The 13,828-nt window shown below is 37.0% G+C and overlaps 1 protein-coding gene across 3 annotated transcripts in view; it reads left to right on the top strand.

Moving 5' to 3' along the window:
• The window catches only part of RNF128 (ring finger protein 128), a 100,510-nt gene that overhangs the window by 55,160 nt on the left and 31,522 nt on the right, over positions 1–13,828 (top strand). For all 3 annotated transcript variants that reach the window (XM_086389672.1, XM_086389671.1, XM_086389673.1), the window contains exon 2: positions 10,820–11,067. In XM_086389672.1, the coding sequence (XP_086245798.1) occupies positions 10,820–11,067 (248 nt within the window). The remainder of the gene's footprint in view (positions 1–10,819; positions 11,068–13,828) is intronic.

The raw sequence follows: 13,828 nt of genomic DNA, 5'->3' as shown, positions 1-13,828 counted from the left end.
GCCAGGCTCCTCTGCCCATGGGATTCTTCAGGCAAGAGTACTGGAGTGGTTAGCCACCCCCTCCTCCAGGGGATCTTCCTGACCCAGGGATCAAACCTGTGGCTCTTGCAGGTCCTGCATTGCAGGAGATTCTTTACCGCTGAGCCACCAGGGAAGCCCTTTCAAAGAAAAGAAATGACAGCATTTGCTGCTAATGATAAAATTTAAGTGTTCAAGCAAAAATTAGGATTTTGGAAAACTTTTACCTACCACATGAGCTTGACAGTTTCTAAGACTTAGACTTTTCCAGTGAAAATTGTAGCAATATTAACAACCATGATTTTTTTTTTATATTGTATAATCTTGAAATGAGTCATCATTTTTAAAATCTGCATTATTCAGTGAATCAGTACTCTCCAGACGACCAATGCATGGTGTCACAAAACCATGCATAGATAAAGGATCCATTCAATATATTAGATCAATGGATTTTCATTTAGCTAAGTAGAAACAATTGATTGATAGGATTTCAAATTCTCCCTTGCACCTAATATTTAAGAAACTACCACTTATTGAGTTTTGTTGTAACATAAAAGAAGAATATGTACAATTATTTGAAAATGCTATTAAAACACTCTTCAATCTTCTGATTACATATTTGTGTGAGTACAGATTTACCTTTATGTATTTCAACCAGAAAAACAGATCACAGGTCTAATGCAGAAGCAGGTATGAAGATCCAACTGTCTTCTATTGTCTGACATTAAAGAGGTTTGCACAAATGACAATGCCACTCATGACATTTTTTAAAAAAATAGTTATTTTTAATAAAAATGTTAATTACATTAATATATATTTATAGCTGATATATGTGAATGAATAAATATTTCTAAAATTCCTGTTAATTTCTAATCTGGTTAATATGAATAGAAATCTACATAAACAAAAGTTCTTTGGAGAGTTTAAAGGAATCCTAAATCCAGAAATTTAGAGAAATGCTGACCTAGCCCTTGTGTTCTTAACAATGTGCTAAACATTACCACTTGTGGAAATCAGAATAGGCCTGGCAGGACTAGGTTTTTTTAATAAGAATCCTAAAAATTGTTTACCTGTGAATATGGTATCAGAAAATTATGCATCTGTTACCTTTTGAACAGTATTGTTTCTAATTTTCTAGTGCCTTTAATATGCTATTTCCTGAAAGTTCCAGCTGCCTGAAAATTTTTGATGCCATATCAAATCTGTCACCTATTCTCTAAAGTATTATTACCTTCAAAATCTTACAGCAGAAGTACTTGGGGATACAGGGTAGAAAGAAAGTCAACTTGTTGAACTACCCATGGCTGTGTGCCTCTGTTTCACTTGTTGGCTTAAAAGGATGATAATAATAAAAGGTGATTTTGGTTATGTTCACTGCCACCACCCTTCCCTCAAAAAGATGATTTGTAACAGTGCAAAAAGTAAAGAACCATGGCTTTAACAGGCAACCTGTACTAAAACCTGTTTCATGTTCTGCAATAGACTAGAATTTACCTAAAGGCAAGTTAGGAGCGTCCGTCTGTCCTAAGTCACTTCAGTCATGACCGACTCTTTGCGACCCTATGGATTATAGCCCGCCAGGCTCCTCTGTCCATGGGGTTCTCCAGGCAAGAATACTGGAGTGGGTTGCCATGCCCTCCTCCAGGGGATCTTCCTGATCTAGGGAGCAAACTAGTGCCTCCCTGCATTCCTGCAAGAACTTCTGCGGTTCCTGCATTTCAAGTGAATTCTTTACCTCTAAGCCACCACGGAAGCCCCACAACACATTAAAGGGATGTGCAGTACTGGTTTGTCTGGTTCCCAGTAAACCACAGACATATATTTCCAGATACTTTTAAGAAAGCACTTGTATATTTGTTTGTTGAGGTGCAATGATAAAAACTAAAATTTTAATTGAGAGCTGCTATGAAGCAGTCAGTTGAAGAAACTAAATTTGGTTTGTTGGTAACTGGTAGTAACCAGAAGTGAGCAAAAAACAAGTCGTCACAAAACAGGAATTTGCATAAAGAGAGGTTAGTTTGGCTTAAAAGTTTAGATAATTTTTTTTGCTCATTTAAAAAAAAAATCCACTTAGGACTGCTTGGTTTGGGGAGCTTTGGTATCCCTCTTTGAAGTACATTGACCTTCCCCAGTTGTCCAAGGAGTTTGGGCTATAGGGAAGGAAACTGAGCCTTTAAAAGCTACTTGGTGAGGACTTCCCTGGCGGTGCAGTGGTTGAGACTGTGCTTCCACTGCAGGGGTGCGTGTTCAAGCCCTGGTTAGTGAACTAAGGTCCCAAATGCCATGGTGGTGTGGGCCAAAAAAAAAGCTACTGTGGACAAATGAATATTTAAGAAGTTCACGTGAATTGGTTCCAGATTTTCTAAAGGAGGAAATGTTTGTTAGAAAATTGTGTTGAAATTCACCACACCTAGATCTTGTTCATTCCATATACAAGTGAATTCAGAAGTGTTGACCCCATTAGTATCATCAGAATGAATGTGAGCTTAGTTTTTTAAGAGCTACTTTGGCTTTCAGTTGCCTTTATTATTTGTAAGTCACTCATTGTGAAGATTTTTTTCTAATATTAAAAGTGAAAAACTGGTTGAAGGAGATATTAGAACAGCTTTCCTCACCTCCTTGTATTTTGTGTTTGAATGCCAAGATGCTGTAAGTATGTCATCATTATGCTTAGGATATTTCATATTTTATAAAATATTTTAGAGTTCGTTTTACATTTTGACATGTTAATATTAAAATGTGTGAGGAAAAGGTCCTGAAGCACAGAGCTCACTACATAGTTTGCATTTGACAAATAATTTATTCAATGAATTTGTCTGTGTTCACAAATAAATAAGATTAGACCCAGACCATAATATTATTGGAGATATTGGAGAAGAAAATGACACCCCACTCCAGTATTCTTGCCTGGAGAATCCCATGGACAGAGGAGCCTGGGGGGTTACAGTCCTTGGAGTCACAAAGAGTCGGAGACGACTGAGGCAAATGAAGCAAGCATAATATCACTGGGCTTCCCTAGTGGCGCACGGGTAAAGAATCCTGTCAATGCAGGAGATGTGGGTTCAATCCCTGGGTTGGGAAGATCCCCTGGAGAAGGGAATGGCTACCCACTTCAGTGTTCTTGCCTGGGAGATCCCATGGACAGAGGAGCCTTGCAAGCTACAGTCCATGGGGCCACAAAAGTGTCAAACATGACTTAGTGACTAAACAACAACAATAATTTTGTTAGTTTTTTGAAAGAAATGAATGAGATTTGTCACCAGCAGGATCCTAGTGTCAGATTTCTATATATTATGAATAATAACTATGAAGTGTTTTTTGCCAGTAGTGATGAGGATGCTAATTATAATTGAATGATGTTTTAATTGAATGATATTCAGTAACAGTAGTAAGAGTTGCTACAGCCTATTTTATTACGTTTGTTCCCAAGATAAGCACATACCAAAACCTTTAGTCATTGTTTTTTTCCTCAAACTTTAAACTTTTTATTTTGTGTTGGGGTGTGGCCAATTAACACTAGTAGTAAAGGATGCACCTGCAAGTATAAGAGACTTGGGTTTGAGATGCTGGTTCGATCCCTAAGTTGGGAAGATTCCTTGGAGTAGGAAATGGCAACCTACTCCAGTATTCTTGCCTGGAAAATTCCATGGACAGAGGGGCTTAGCAGGCTAAAGTCCATGGAGTCGCAAAGGGTCTGACATGACTGAGCACACACACACATATAGCCAGTTAACAATGTTATGGTAGTTTTAGGTGAACAGCGAAGGGACTCAGCCATACATATACATGTATCCATTATTCATTGTTGAACATTTGAGATTAGAGTCTAAATTTCCTCTTATGCTAAATTATCGTCTATTCCTAATCTGTCTCTTCTCCCTAGATAGCAGAGTGAAAATGTGAGAAACTTGAGCCGCATCATGTTATTAATGGTTTTTAAGTGGGAAGTTCAGGGATTCCCTATAGAATTGATTAACTGCTACATTTTGTCTATCAAGGTAAGTGTCGAAGTTCTGCTGGACCCGGGAACGTGTATTTAAGCAACAAGGGTTCAGATTAGCTATTCTTGACCATTAAATTGTCAACTATAAAGTGATGTTAACACACTAGAATTGTAAACATGACAGCTTTTCCTTTTTGCTTTTCAACTCTGAAAATTTATCAGAGACAAAGCATTAAAATTTATAAATAAGTCCTTGAAACAAAGTGTAGATTTAGAGAGATTTAAATCCTGAAATGACAGCTATTCTGTGATCAGGGTTTATGCCATTAACGTTTGTTCTCCAATTAATGATCAGTTTTCTTCATATGACACTTTTAGTCTATTAAAGATTTATCTTTTTGGCAGGGAAGAGGTGCGATGATTTTTGGAAAAACAATGAAATTAATAAATAGCTGGTTTGAAAATTCCATAAAGGTAGCAGAAGAAAGTTGTCTTATTCCTTTGCCAGAATTGATTTTAGAAGCTTTAGTACAGCCCTGTCTCCTTCAGGCAAAATCTGCAACCCAGTGGTGTGATTCCCACTTCAAAGTTATTTTTGCCACATTATACTTATTCCCTCCGTCAAACTCTAGTCCATTTCTGGTTTCCAATTTTTAAATAAAGAGTTCTACTAAGTTCAGAAATTTCAAAACAAGTATAGTTTGTGATATTACAAATTACTGGACATTGAAAGAAAATAGTCTTTTTTATGTAGGAAGCAATTCTACTAACCCAGTATCAGTTCAGAATGTGGTTTGGAAATTATTGTTTTCTACTACTGTCCATGAAAATGGATATGTACAATTCATTTTTCAGGCTTAGTTCATATTCCTAATGGTGAAAGGCTAATATACAGGAGACATCTGCAAATGCCTAGAGGGCAAGGACTATATTTTATTCCTTTCTGTGGCCCCAAGGCCTAAATACTTACAATATACTTAATGAGTTTTGAGGTATTGTCTTCTGTATAAGTGATCCACAAGAAGATTAACTGAACCATAGCCTTGATCTTTTTAACACTATGTTGTAATTAGCTGAGCTCTGCAACCCGTATTTGGCTTCCTAGGCTTGGTCCTTTCCAAAGGAGACAGTTGTTATAGCAAAGTTGTTGGATAGAAAAGTGGAACACTTGACAACTTGTTTAAGAATATGTATTAGTGCACTAACATTGGTTTTAAAGATCAACTGTAAGAATGGTTTTAAGGAAATAACAATAATATTAAAGATTGTGGTAAAAATATTTGCATGTAATATGTTATTGCACTACTATGAGAGAATAAACTGATATGCAAAATTCTACAGCATGAGGAACATAGATTCAATGATATAGGTTAGTAATAAATGACTAACTTTTTATACAGAATATGCTGTGTGAGACCTTAAAAAATCACTTACAAAGTTATTAATTTTAATTTGAGAGGTTTAGAATCAGCTGACGCATAATAGCAGCCTTCTGAATCTCCAATATTTTAAAGACAAGAAGAAAGCTTAAGGGAGAAAAAGACTTGGCATGCCTGCTGTGGCAAGACACACACAGACTCACTCACATGCCCCAGTCAGAAAAAGGTGTTTTTTTTTTTTCTTTTCCACAAAAAGAAGTCTGACTGTTCTTCTTTGAAGTTTTGGGGTATATATTCTTTGGGTTTAACAGAGTAGCAAGTAGGAAAACAAATTTAACTTGGCTGTACATGAACTTTGACTGACTTTTTAAAGTAAGTATGAAAAAGTGAAAAGAATAAGCAAAGTATTAATAATTTTGTTATAATTGTATTCTACATATATTTAAGTTTTGACTCTATAATGTCCATTGGTGCACTGGAGTTTTCTGACTCAGCCAATTGTACCCATATTTTCCTAACTCCACATTTTTATGGCCATTGTTGTTTGTTGTTTAGTCAATAAGTCATGTCTGATTTTTTTGTGACCCCATGGGCCGTAGCCCATCAGGTTCCTCTGTCCGTGGGATTTCCCAGGCAAGAATACTGGAGTAGTTTGCCATTTCCTTCTCCAGGGGATCTTCTTGACCCAGGGATTGAACCTGCGTGTTCTGCTTGGCAGGCAGATTCCTTACCACTGGAGCCACCAGGGAAGCCAGTTATATGGCCATGGGAGTAATATTTATGACATGGAAATTGGCACACACTACAAATCAAGGCTTCTTCCATCTCCCTTAAGAGCCAGTCGTTAAATCTTACCACTGCCTCCTCCAATGTACCTATTTAATTTTCATTTTTTACTGTCAAATAATAGCTTTAGGTTTCACTGAAGATAGAGAACTGATGTAGAATGAAGAGCAGAGGCACTGAAGCCAAACTGCCTGGGTTCAGATACCAGTTCTGCATGTATTAGCTTGTGTTATCCTAGGCAAGTTAGTCAGTCTTCTCTCTAAAGGGATAATAGCAATGACTACCTTGTAGGGTTGATAAAAGGATTAAATATGTTAATACAGGTAAAACACTTAGAATAAGGTCTAGTTTATAGATCTTATCTGGCAATTTTAATTATCCAGAAAGCAGCCAGGATTCAGGAAGTAAACAAAAATATCACTGAGCAACCAATCTAAATATCAGAGGGTACTTGCCCCAAACCCCTCAAGTTCTCTCTGGAAGCCTGTTTTACTCTTTGCTTAGATCCAAGCTTGACTGACTTTTCAGAGCTGACAGTAGATTAGAGGTATAAAATTAGAAAGAGTGAAAAAGACAACCTCTCTCCCCCAAAGAAAATTACCCAAAGTGAGAGCTCATACATGAGTCAGACTGGATGATCTCTAAGGTTGATTCTAGCTCTCCAAATCTGTGACTTTGCTGGAAAATCACAACAGTTTAGGGACAAATAACCTAACTACAATATTAAATAATGGTTTTCAAAGATGATCCACTATCAATAGTAAATCATAATCAGTATATCCTAGTTAGGAAAGTAGGGCAGTATGAATGGCTTTTTAAAATGTCCATTCAAAATTGTTGAAATTAAGTATTTGTATGAAACTTTTTTGTTGAACTTGGGAATTTGGCTTATATGGAATACCTAATTCCCTGACAATACTAGATAAAGGAGAGTGTTGCTATAGTTAACTAAAAGACAGAGGGAGTATGGCATGCCAATTGAAATGCAAAAGAAAATGAAGTACTAGCTAAAAGCTAAAAGCCAAGTGACAGGGGAACAAAGAGGAAATATTTACATTCTCACTTGGAACTTGTGGGGGAGGAATAGCAGAGAAGACAACATTTGAACTGGGAGTTAAGTAATACATAGGCAGAGAAGGGAGGAGGAGTGTCAGCGGATGTAGGACATTTTAGGCTGAGAGAACAGAATGAACAAAAGGAAACTTATGAAAAGTGAACGCTACTAGCTGATCCTATGTGACCGGATGGATCCAAGTGTTCATGAGATACGGTTGTAGTGGAGATACATCAAACTGGAAAAGTTGGTTTGGGACCAGATCATATAAGGCTTTAAATACTAAGCCAAGAAGTCAAAACTTTAATGAGTCATAAGGAGGCACTAAAGATTTTTGAGCAGGGAAGAGTCATGATCCAACTACATAATGGCGAAAGTCAACCAGGAATGTAAACACTGATGAAACTTTAAGGGAAGGGGGAAATTTGGAGTTAAGAGTGACCAGTTAGGTTACTGAAGTAGTTCAGTCAAAGAAATTATGAGGGCCTATTATATAGGCAACAGGAATGGAATGGAGGTTCTGAAAATGAGAGATGCTAAGGAAATTTTATCTATTGCACACATGCATGTTCAATCGCTAAGTCGTGTCTGACTCTGAGACCCTGTGGACTGTAGGCTGCCAGGCTCCTGTGTCTATGGGATTTCCCAGGCAAGAATACTGGAGTCTGTTGCCATTTCCTCCTCCAGGGGATCTTCCTGACCCAGGGGTTGAACCTGTGGCTCCTGCCTCGTCTCCTGCATTGCAGACTAATTCTTGACTGCTGAGCCACCCAGGAAGCCCGTAGTATCTATTGGGCTGGCCAAAATGTTAATTTGGGTTTTTCCGTATGATGTTATGGAAAAACCGAAGGGAACTTTTTAGCCAACCCAGTACATGACTGACTAGGTTAGCAGGGCGTATTCAAATGTGATTCTGGTGTCACTAAACCTGGTGACCAGTGGGTTGTGATGCCATTAACTGTAACCAGGAACAGTGGAAGTTGCGAGGGTGTAGAGACTAGGAGATGTATAATAATGTTTAGAAATAGGACTTTTATAGGATTAGAAAGCTAATTCAATAGATAGTTGTACTACATATAGCATATATGAATATGAATTGGGGTGATTGAAGCACAGCATTGTTCCTTATGTGTAGACAATGTACATTTCTTGACTCTCCTCATTTTTTAATCTCCATTTGACCACAAAGGCCAGTATATTCCTGAGCATCCACCCCTGCCACCCACCCCATATCTTCTAAAAGAATGAAAATGTACTTCTATTAGTAAAAAACATTTAGAAAGACATCTGTGATTTAAAAAGAAGTCTTTAGAAATATCATATATTCCTAAACCTCATTTTTAGAATGATCTATACAAATATTATACATTTTACAGTATCAGAAGTGAATGCTATAGTTAATCAAAACTTTATAACCAGAAGCTTTCCTGACAGATAGCTTGTAGAGAAAAGCCAAAAAATTACAAAATAGAATTGAAATAATTTCTGTGCTTTTAGTGCCAGGGCTAGAAACTTAAAGCTCCCAAATAAAGAGGAAAATCTGCCTCTCTCTTGCAAAATAGCCAGTTATTTAGGACCATTTGCATTATATACTGATAGAAGAAAGAGATACAACAGAAGACATTTTAGCCTCCTTTACTTCCTGCCGCTTTTGAAATTTTACTCATGTTAAGAGAGGAGAAAGTGAGTCTTCAGTGTTACCAAACTAAGTAATGGCAAATGAGTCAGCAGTAATATAAAAGGGTTTAACTGAATGGCTATCCTGTGGTAAAATAATGTCTTTGGGAACTTCAAGGATCTCTAATACCCTATGAATATATTTTTTGAGTTAGTAACTTCAAATGAGGGGAGAATCTTGATCTTTTGTAGACTTTGGCCACTGGGGGCCATAAATTTAGGAGATTACTTAGGTAATAATTCTGCTATAGACATTGCCATTTGAGGTTTGTACTCTTGATTTGATCATTGAAAGTGTGAATAGCAAAGAACTCTAACCTTTTCCTAAACATTACTGGTCTCAGGTCATTTAAACTAGAAGGAATATAAACCATGATAAGCATTGGACTGGTAAGAGTAATATTCTCACACCATTGGGAAAGATTGGGAAAGATAATGTCTGTCCTTTATTTTTATCACAAGGTTTATAAAGTTGGTAAAGTGGGAGATGTTACAGAGATTTAGCCTTTTAGACTAAGACTTATAAACTATTAGACTAAGTAAAAAGTCGCCAGTCCAGGTTTGATGCGCGATACTGGATGCTTGGGGCTGGTGCACTGGGACGACCCAGAGGGATGGTATGGGGAGGGAGGAGGGAGGAGGGTTCAGGATGGGGAACACATGTATACCTGTGGCAGATTCATTTTGATATATGGCAAAACCAATACAGTATTGTAAAGTTAAAAAATAAAATAAAAAAAGTTAAGTCTAATTTCAGACTTGACTTTAGTTGGAGTTGAATGGAAACACATTTCTATCAGTTGTACATGTTACATTCATTGCTAACCTGATTGCTGATGCTGTTGCTGCTAAGTCGCTTCAGTCGTGTCCGACTCTGTGTGACCCCATAGACGGCAGCCCACCAGGCTCCTCCATCCCTGGGATTCTCCAGGCAAGAACACTGGAGTGGGTTGCCATTACCTTCTCCAATGCCTGAAAGTCAAAAGTGAAAGTGAAGTCGCTCAGTCATGTCCAACTCTTCGCAACCCCATGGACTGCAGCCTACCAGGCTCCTCCGTCCATGGGATTTTCCAGGCAAGAGTAGTGGAGTGGGGTGCCATTGCCATCTCCAGCTAACCTGATTAGGTCTATGCAAAACCTTAGGGCACCTTGGACAAATTTCATATTGCTTTTGAGGATATAGAAAAATGGCACATGGACATATATATATATATACACACACACACATATACAGTATATATATATATATATATGTTTGTGTGTGTGTATATATATATATATATATATAGGTTGTCCATTTGGGCTGTAATCATTATCACAAATTATTCTGATATATATATCCTTATACAGTTTATTTTTCTTTATTTTTTTGACTGTGTTACATGTGGGATGTGGAATCTTAGTTCCCCAACCAGGAATCAAACCCATGCCCCCAGAAGTGGAAGTGTGGAGTCTTAACCACTGGATCTCAAGGGAAGTCCCTTCCTTATACATTTTAGTAGCAGGCTCATGAGATAGTCTATCACTTTATAAATTCAGAAATATACAGTTAAATTTTTCGTTTTTCCCAAATCTCAGATTCTCTAGGAGAATTCCCTACTCTCCAGGTGACTACTTTAAGAAAACCTTCATGTAAGAGGCAAATTGGGCCCCAAACCTGATACTTTTGAATTATATGTAGCAAACCTGAGAAGGGGGGAGGTATTTATTATATATTAGTATCATGGCTTCCTTACTAAACTATGAGTTCCTTAAGGTCAGTAACCAAGTCTCAGTATGCTTATATTCCCTGTAACTTACGTGTACATATGCGCCCAATAAATGTTAATTGAATGAAGGATTGTCCTTCCTTTGTCTCATTGAGTGTCCTTTAAAATCATTTTAGCAATTGGATTTTTATACTAAGAAAAATTTTATACTTTAGCTTTACCAAACTAAAACTGAATTCCTTTTCTTTTACAGGTGCAGGAGACATTGTTGCAATCATGATTGGCAATCTGAAAGGCACCAAAATTCTACAATCTATTCAAAGAGGCATACAAGTAACAATGGTCATTGAAGTAGGGAAAAAACATGGTCCTTGGGTGAATCACTATTCGATTTTTTTTGTTTCTGTGTCCTTTTTCATTATTACGGCGGCAACTGTGGGCTATTTTATCTTTTATTCTGCTCGAAGATTACGGAATGCAAGAGCTCAAAGCAGAAAGCAGGTTTGTAATGATCCTTTCTTCCAATTTAAAAATATTTTACTGTTTTAATTGTAGATTCAGTATCATTCATTTTAATATGCTTCCCTTGCTGGACAATGATCCATGCGTGTATTTTGTGAAAACTGGTAGATTTTAAAAGTATGTCAGCATCTGTACTCTCAGATCTTTTATTTTCTGAAACTGGTCTAAGGCCTTAATCCTACTGGGTTAAATCTTCTAATACTTTATTAGAGAGCACAGCAAGCATTTAAGTATATATGGGTATAAATACATATGTCCTTTTGCACATTTTTCTAAATGACAAAAGCATTTCATATGCAATATAGAAAATTTAGAAACTAGAAAGTATGAGGTGGTGGTTTAGTCACTAAGTCGTGTCCCACTCTTGAGACCCCGTGGACTGCAGCCTGCCAGGCTCCTCTACCTATCCATGGAATTCTCCAGGCAAGAATACCAGAGTGGGTTGCCATTTCCTTCTCCTATGTGCCTATGCCTGTGTTCATTTGCATTTGGGGGCAGGGCTGGGAAGAGAGACTAGGCTGAATATTATGAGTAGGCAAATGTAAAGATCTAATTGTTCACAATATAGTACTTGATTCCAAACAGAGTGACAGAGTCATAATTTCTCCCATATATTAACAATTGGTGTATAAACAAGTACAGAGTATAGAAATAATAGAACAAAAATACTGAAGTATCATTGAACAGGGAAGTACCTGTTTGTTTAATGTTGATCCTACTACCTTTAAACTGCCCCTCATCCCTCTGTTATCCTCACTTCTCTTCCTTACTCAACTTAACTTCCATAGCCATTCCCATGCATGTATCTTCAGTTTCCTTGGCCCTTCTCTCTCTTTGTTATACTTGCTGTCAAAACCCAATCCTGATTATATCCTACTTCCCACCTGTTCTGTGCCTGTTCTTTGCTTAGCTGAAGTAGCAGAAAAACATTAGCATCTCTGCAACTGGCTAATCTCACTTTAAATTTGTGACCACAAACTCAGAGTGAGTTTGCTTAATGCTGCCCAACAATCATACCATCTTTTCTTAGCCATTTCTTCTTCTTTCATAGATGACTAATCATACACATTCCTTTCTCTTCAAACCTCTAGTACTTACCTCCAGTTTTACTCTCAACTTGTATTTTGGGTCTTATTCCACTGAGAAAATTGAAGTAATCAAGAGTACTTCCACAAGCTTCTACCACATTTCTGCATCTGTGTCTATACCCACTATCCTCCGCTTTGTCTTCTGTTACTGTAGACACCCAAACATACTAGTAATTGCTTCCATTTTCAAAAGAACTTCTTTTGACCCCAGGCCAGAAAACTTGGGAGTTAATTCTTTATTTTTCTCTTTCTCTCACTTCCTGTATAACCTCTATCAGTAAGTCCTTTGTTTCTACCTTCATTGTATATCCAGGATCTGATTACTTCTTAGCACTTCCTTTACTTCCACTCTGATCCACACCACAATCATTTCTTAACCTCTTCTCCCTCTCAAGAATTCTAAACACAACAGCAAAGCTGTGTACCACTTCTCCAGAATGTTCACTAGGAATTTAAGGCTTTCAGCTGATCACATAGTGGGGGGCAAGATTATATTTTATATGTACTTAAAAGTTTCTCCAAAGACAGATTCTGACCATTTCATGCACTTTTTCTCCAATAAGCAAAGATGAACCCAATTTATTTGAGAGTAGGGGAGCAGTGAGGATTTCTAGACGGCAAGAAAATAAGCTTAGGAATAGGTGAAAAATTAAAATCTTATTATAAAAACTTTGTAAAGATTTAGACACCAGCATATGGTAAGGAGTGATGATTATCTCAATGTTTAAAGTTAATTGACTTCTGTACTTCTCTTTAAAGAAGCAGCTTATCACATTGGTGGCAGGTTCAGCCTGTTACTAGCTGTGGTCAAAAGGATGTTTAAAATTCCTGTGCCAGATGATTCAGTAGTCTCACACTGTGTTAATATTTGACATTTGTATATTGTGCTGGTTTTTATCTCTGAGACTGGAAAGAAATTGGTGTCCAGTGTAATGAACTATTCAAAGGTTATAGTTACAATAAGAAGAGTGTTTGGTTTGTGAATGTTCATGGTGAGGTATGTATTTCTGTTCTTCAAGTGCTATGTGAAGTCTGTTAACATGGCATTAAACCCCATAAGCAAATAATATAGTTCATAGAGAACTACCTGGTATTGCATACGCTACATTGATATTTAACTCTGATCTCATCACTGGTTTAAGTAATTTTCATAGTTTTATTTCTTAGAAAAGTTAACTTCTGTACAAATAGTTAAGAATAGCATTAAAACTTCTCACCTTTTAGAGAAGGCTTTGAGAGGGCATCTTTCACTATTTAATGGGCTGTATCTGATTATTCTTTGGTGACTAAAAGATTAAATATATGAGACTGATGATCCCTTCTGCTTGTATATACTTGAGAGTGCTGAAATGTTATTTACATGTTATTTAATTTTCATAACTTCCTATGTTTAAGATGTAGAGCTTGATGCATATGATAGTTATAACTATCACTAAATATTTGACTACATTATCTCCACTTCACTGGTCGAAATGGTGCTGAAACTGAGCTATAAAAATTTACCTTCATTAGAACATTAGGAATTCATTAAATTATTTGGGTATGTCTTCCCTCTGAACCATTTTGACACATAGCAGATAATGTGAGGCAAATCGATAAATGTATAACCATAAATTTGATGACCAAAATGCCAAAGTATAATGGACAGCATG

The sequence above is a fragment of the Bos grunniens genome, chromosome X (assembly GCF_055505025.1).
Source record: "Bos grunniens cultivar Pamir isolate PY7600 chromosome X, Bosgru_T2T1.0, whole genome shotgun sequence".
Taxonomy (NCBI): Eukaryota; Metazoa; Chordata; class Mammalia; order Artiodactyla; family Bovidae; genus Bos; species Bos grunniens.
The sequence above is the reverse complement of the archived record's forward strand: the minus strand, read 5'-3'. Positions and strand labels throughout refer to the sequence as shown.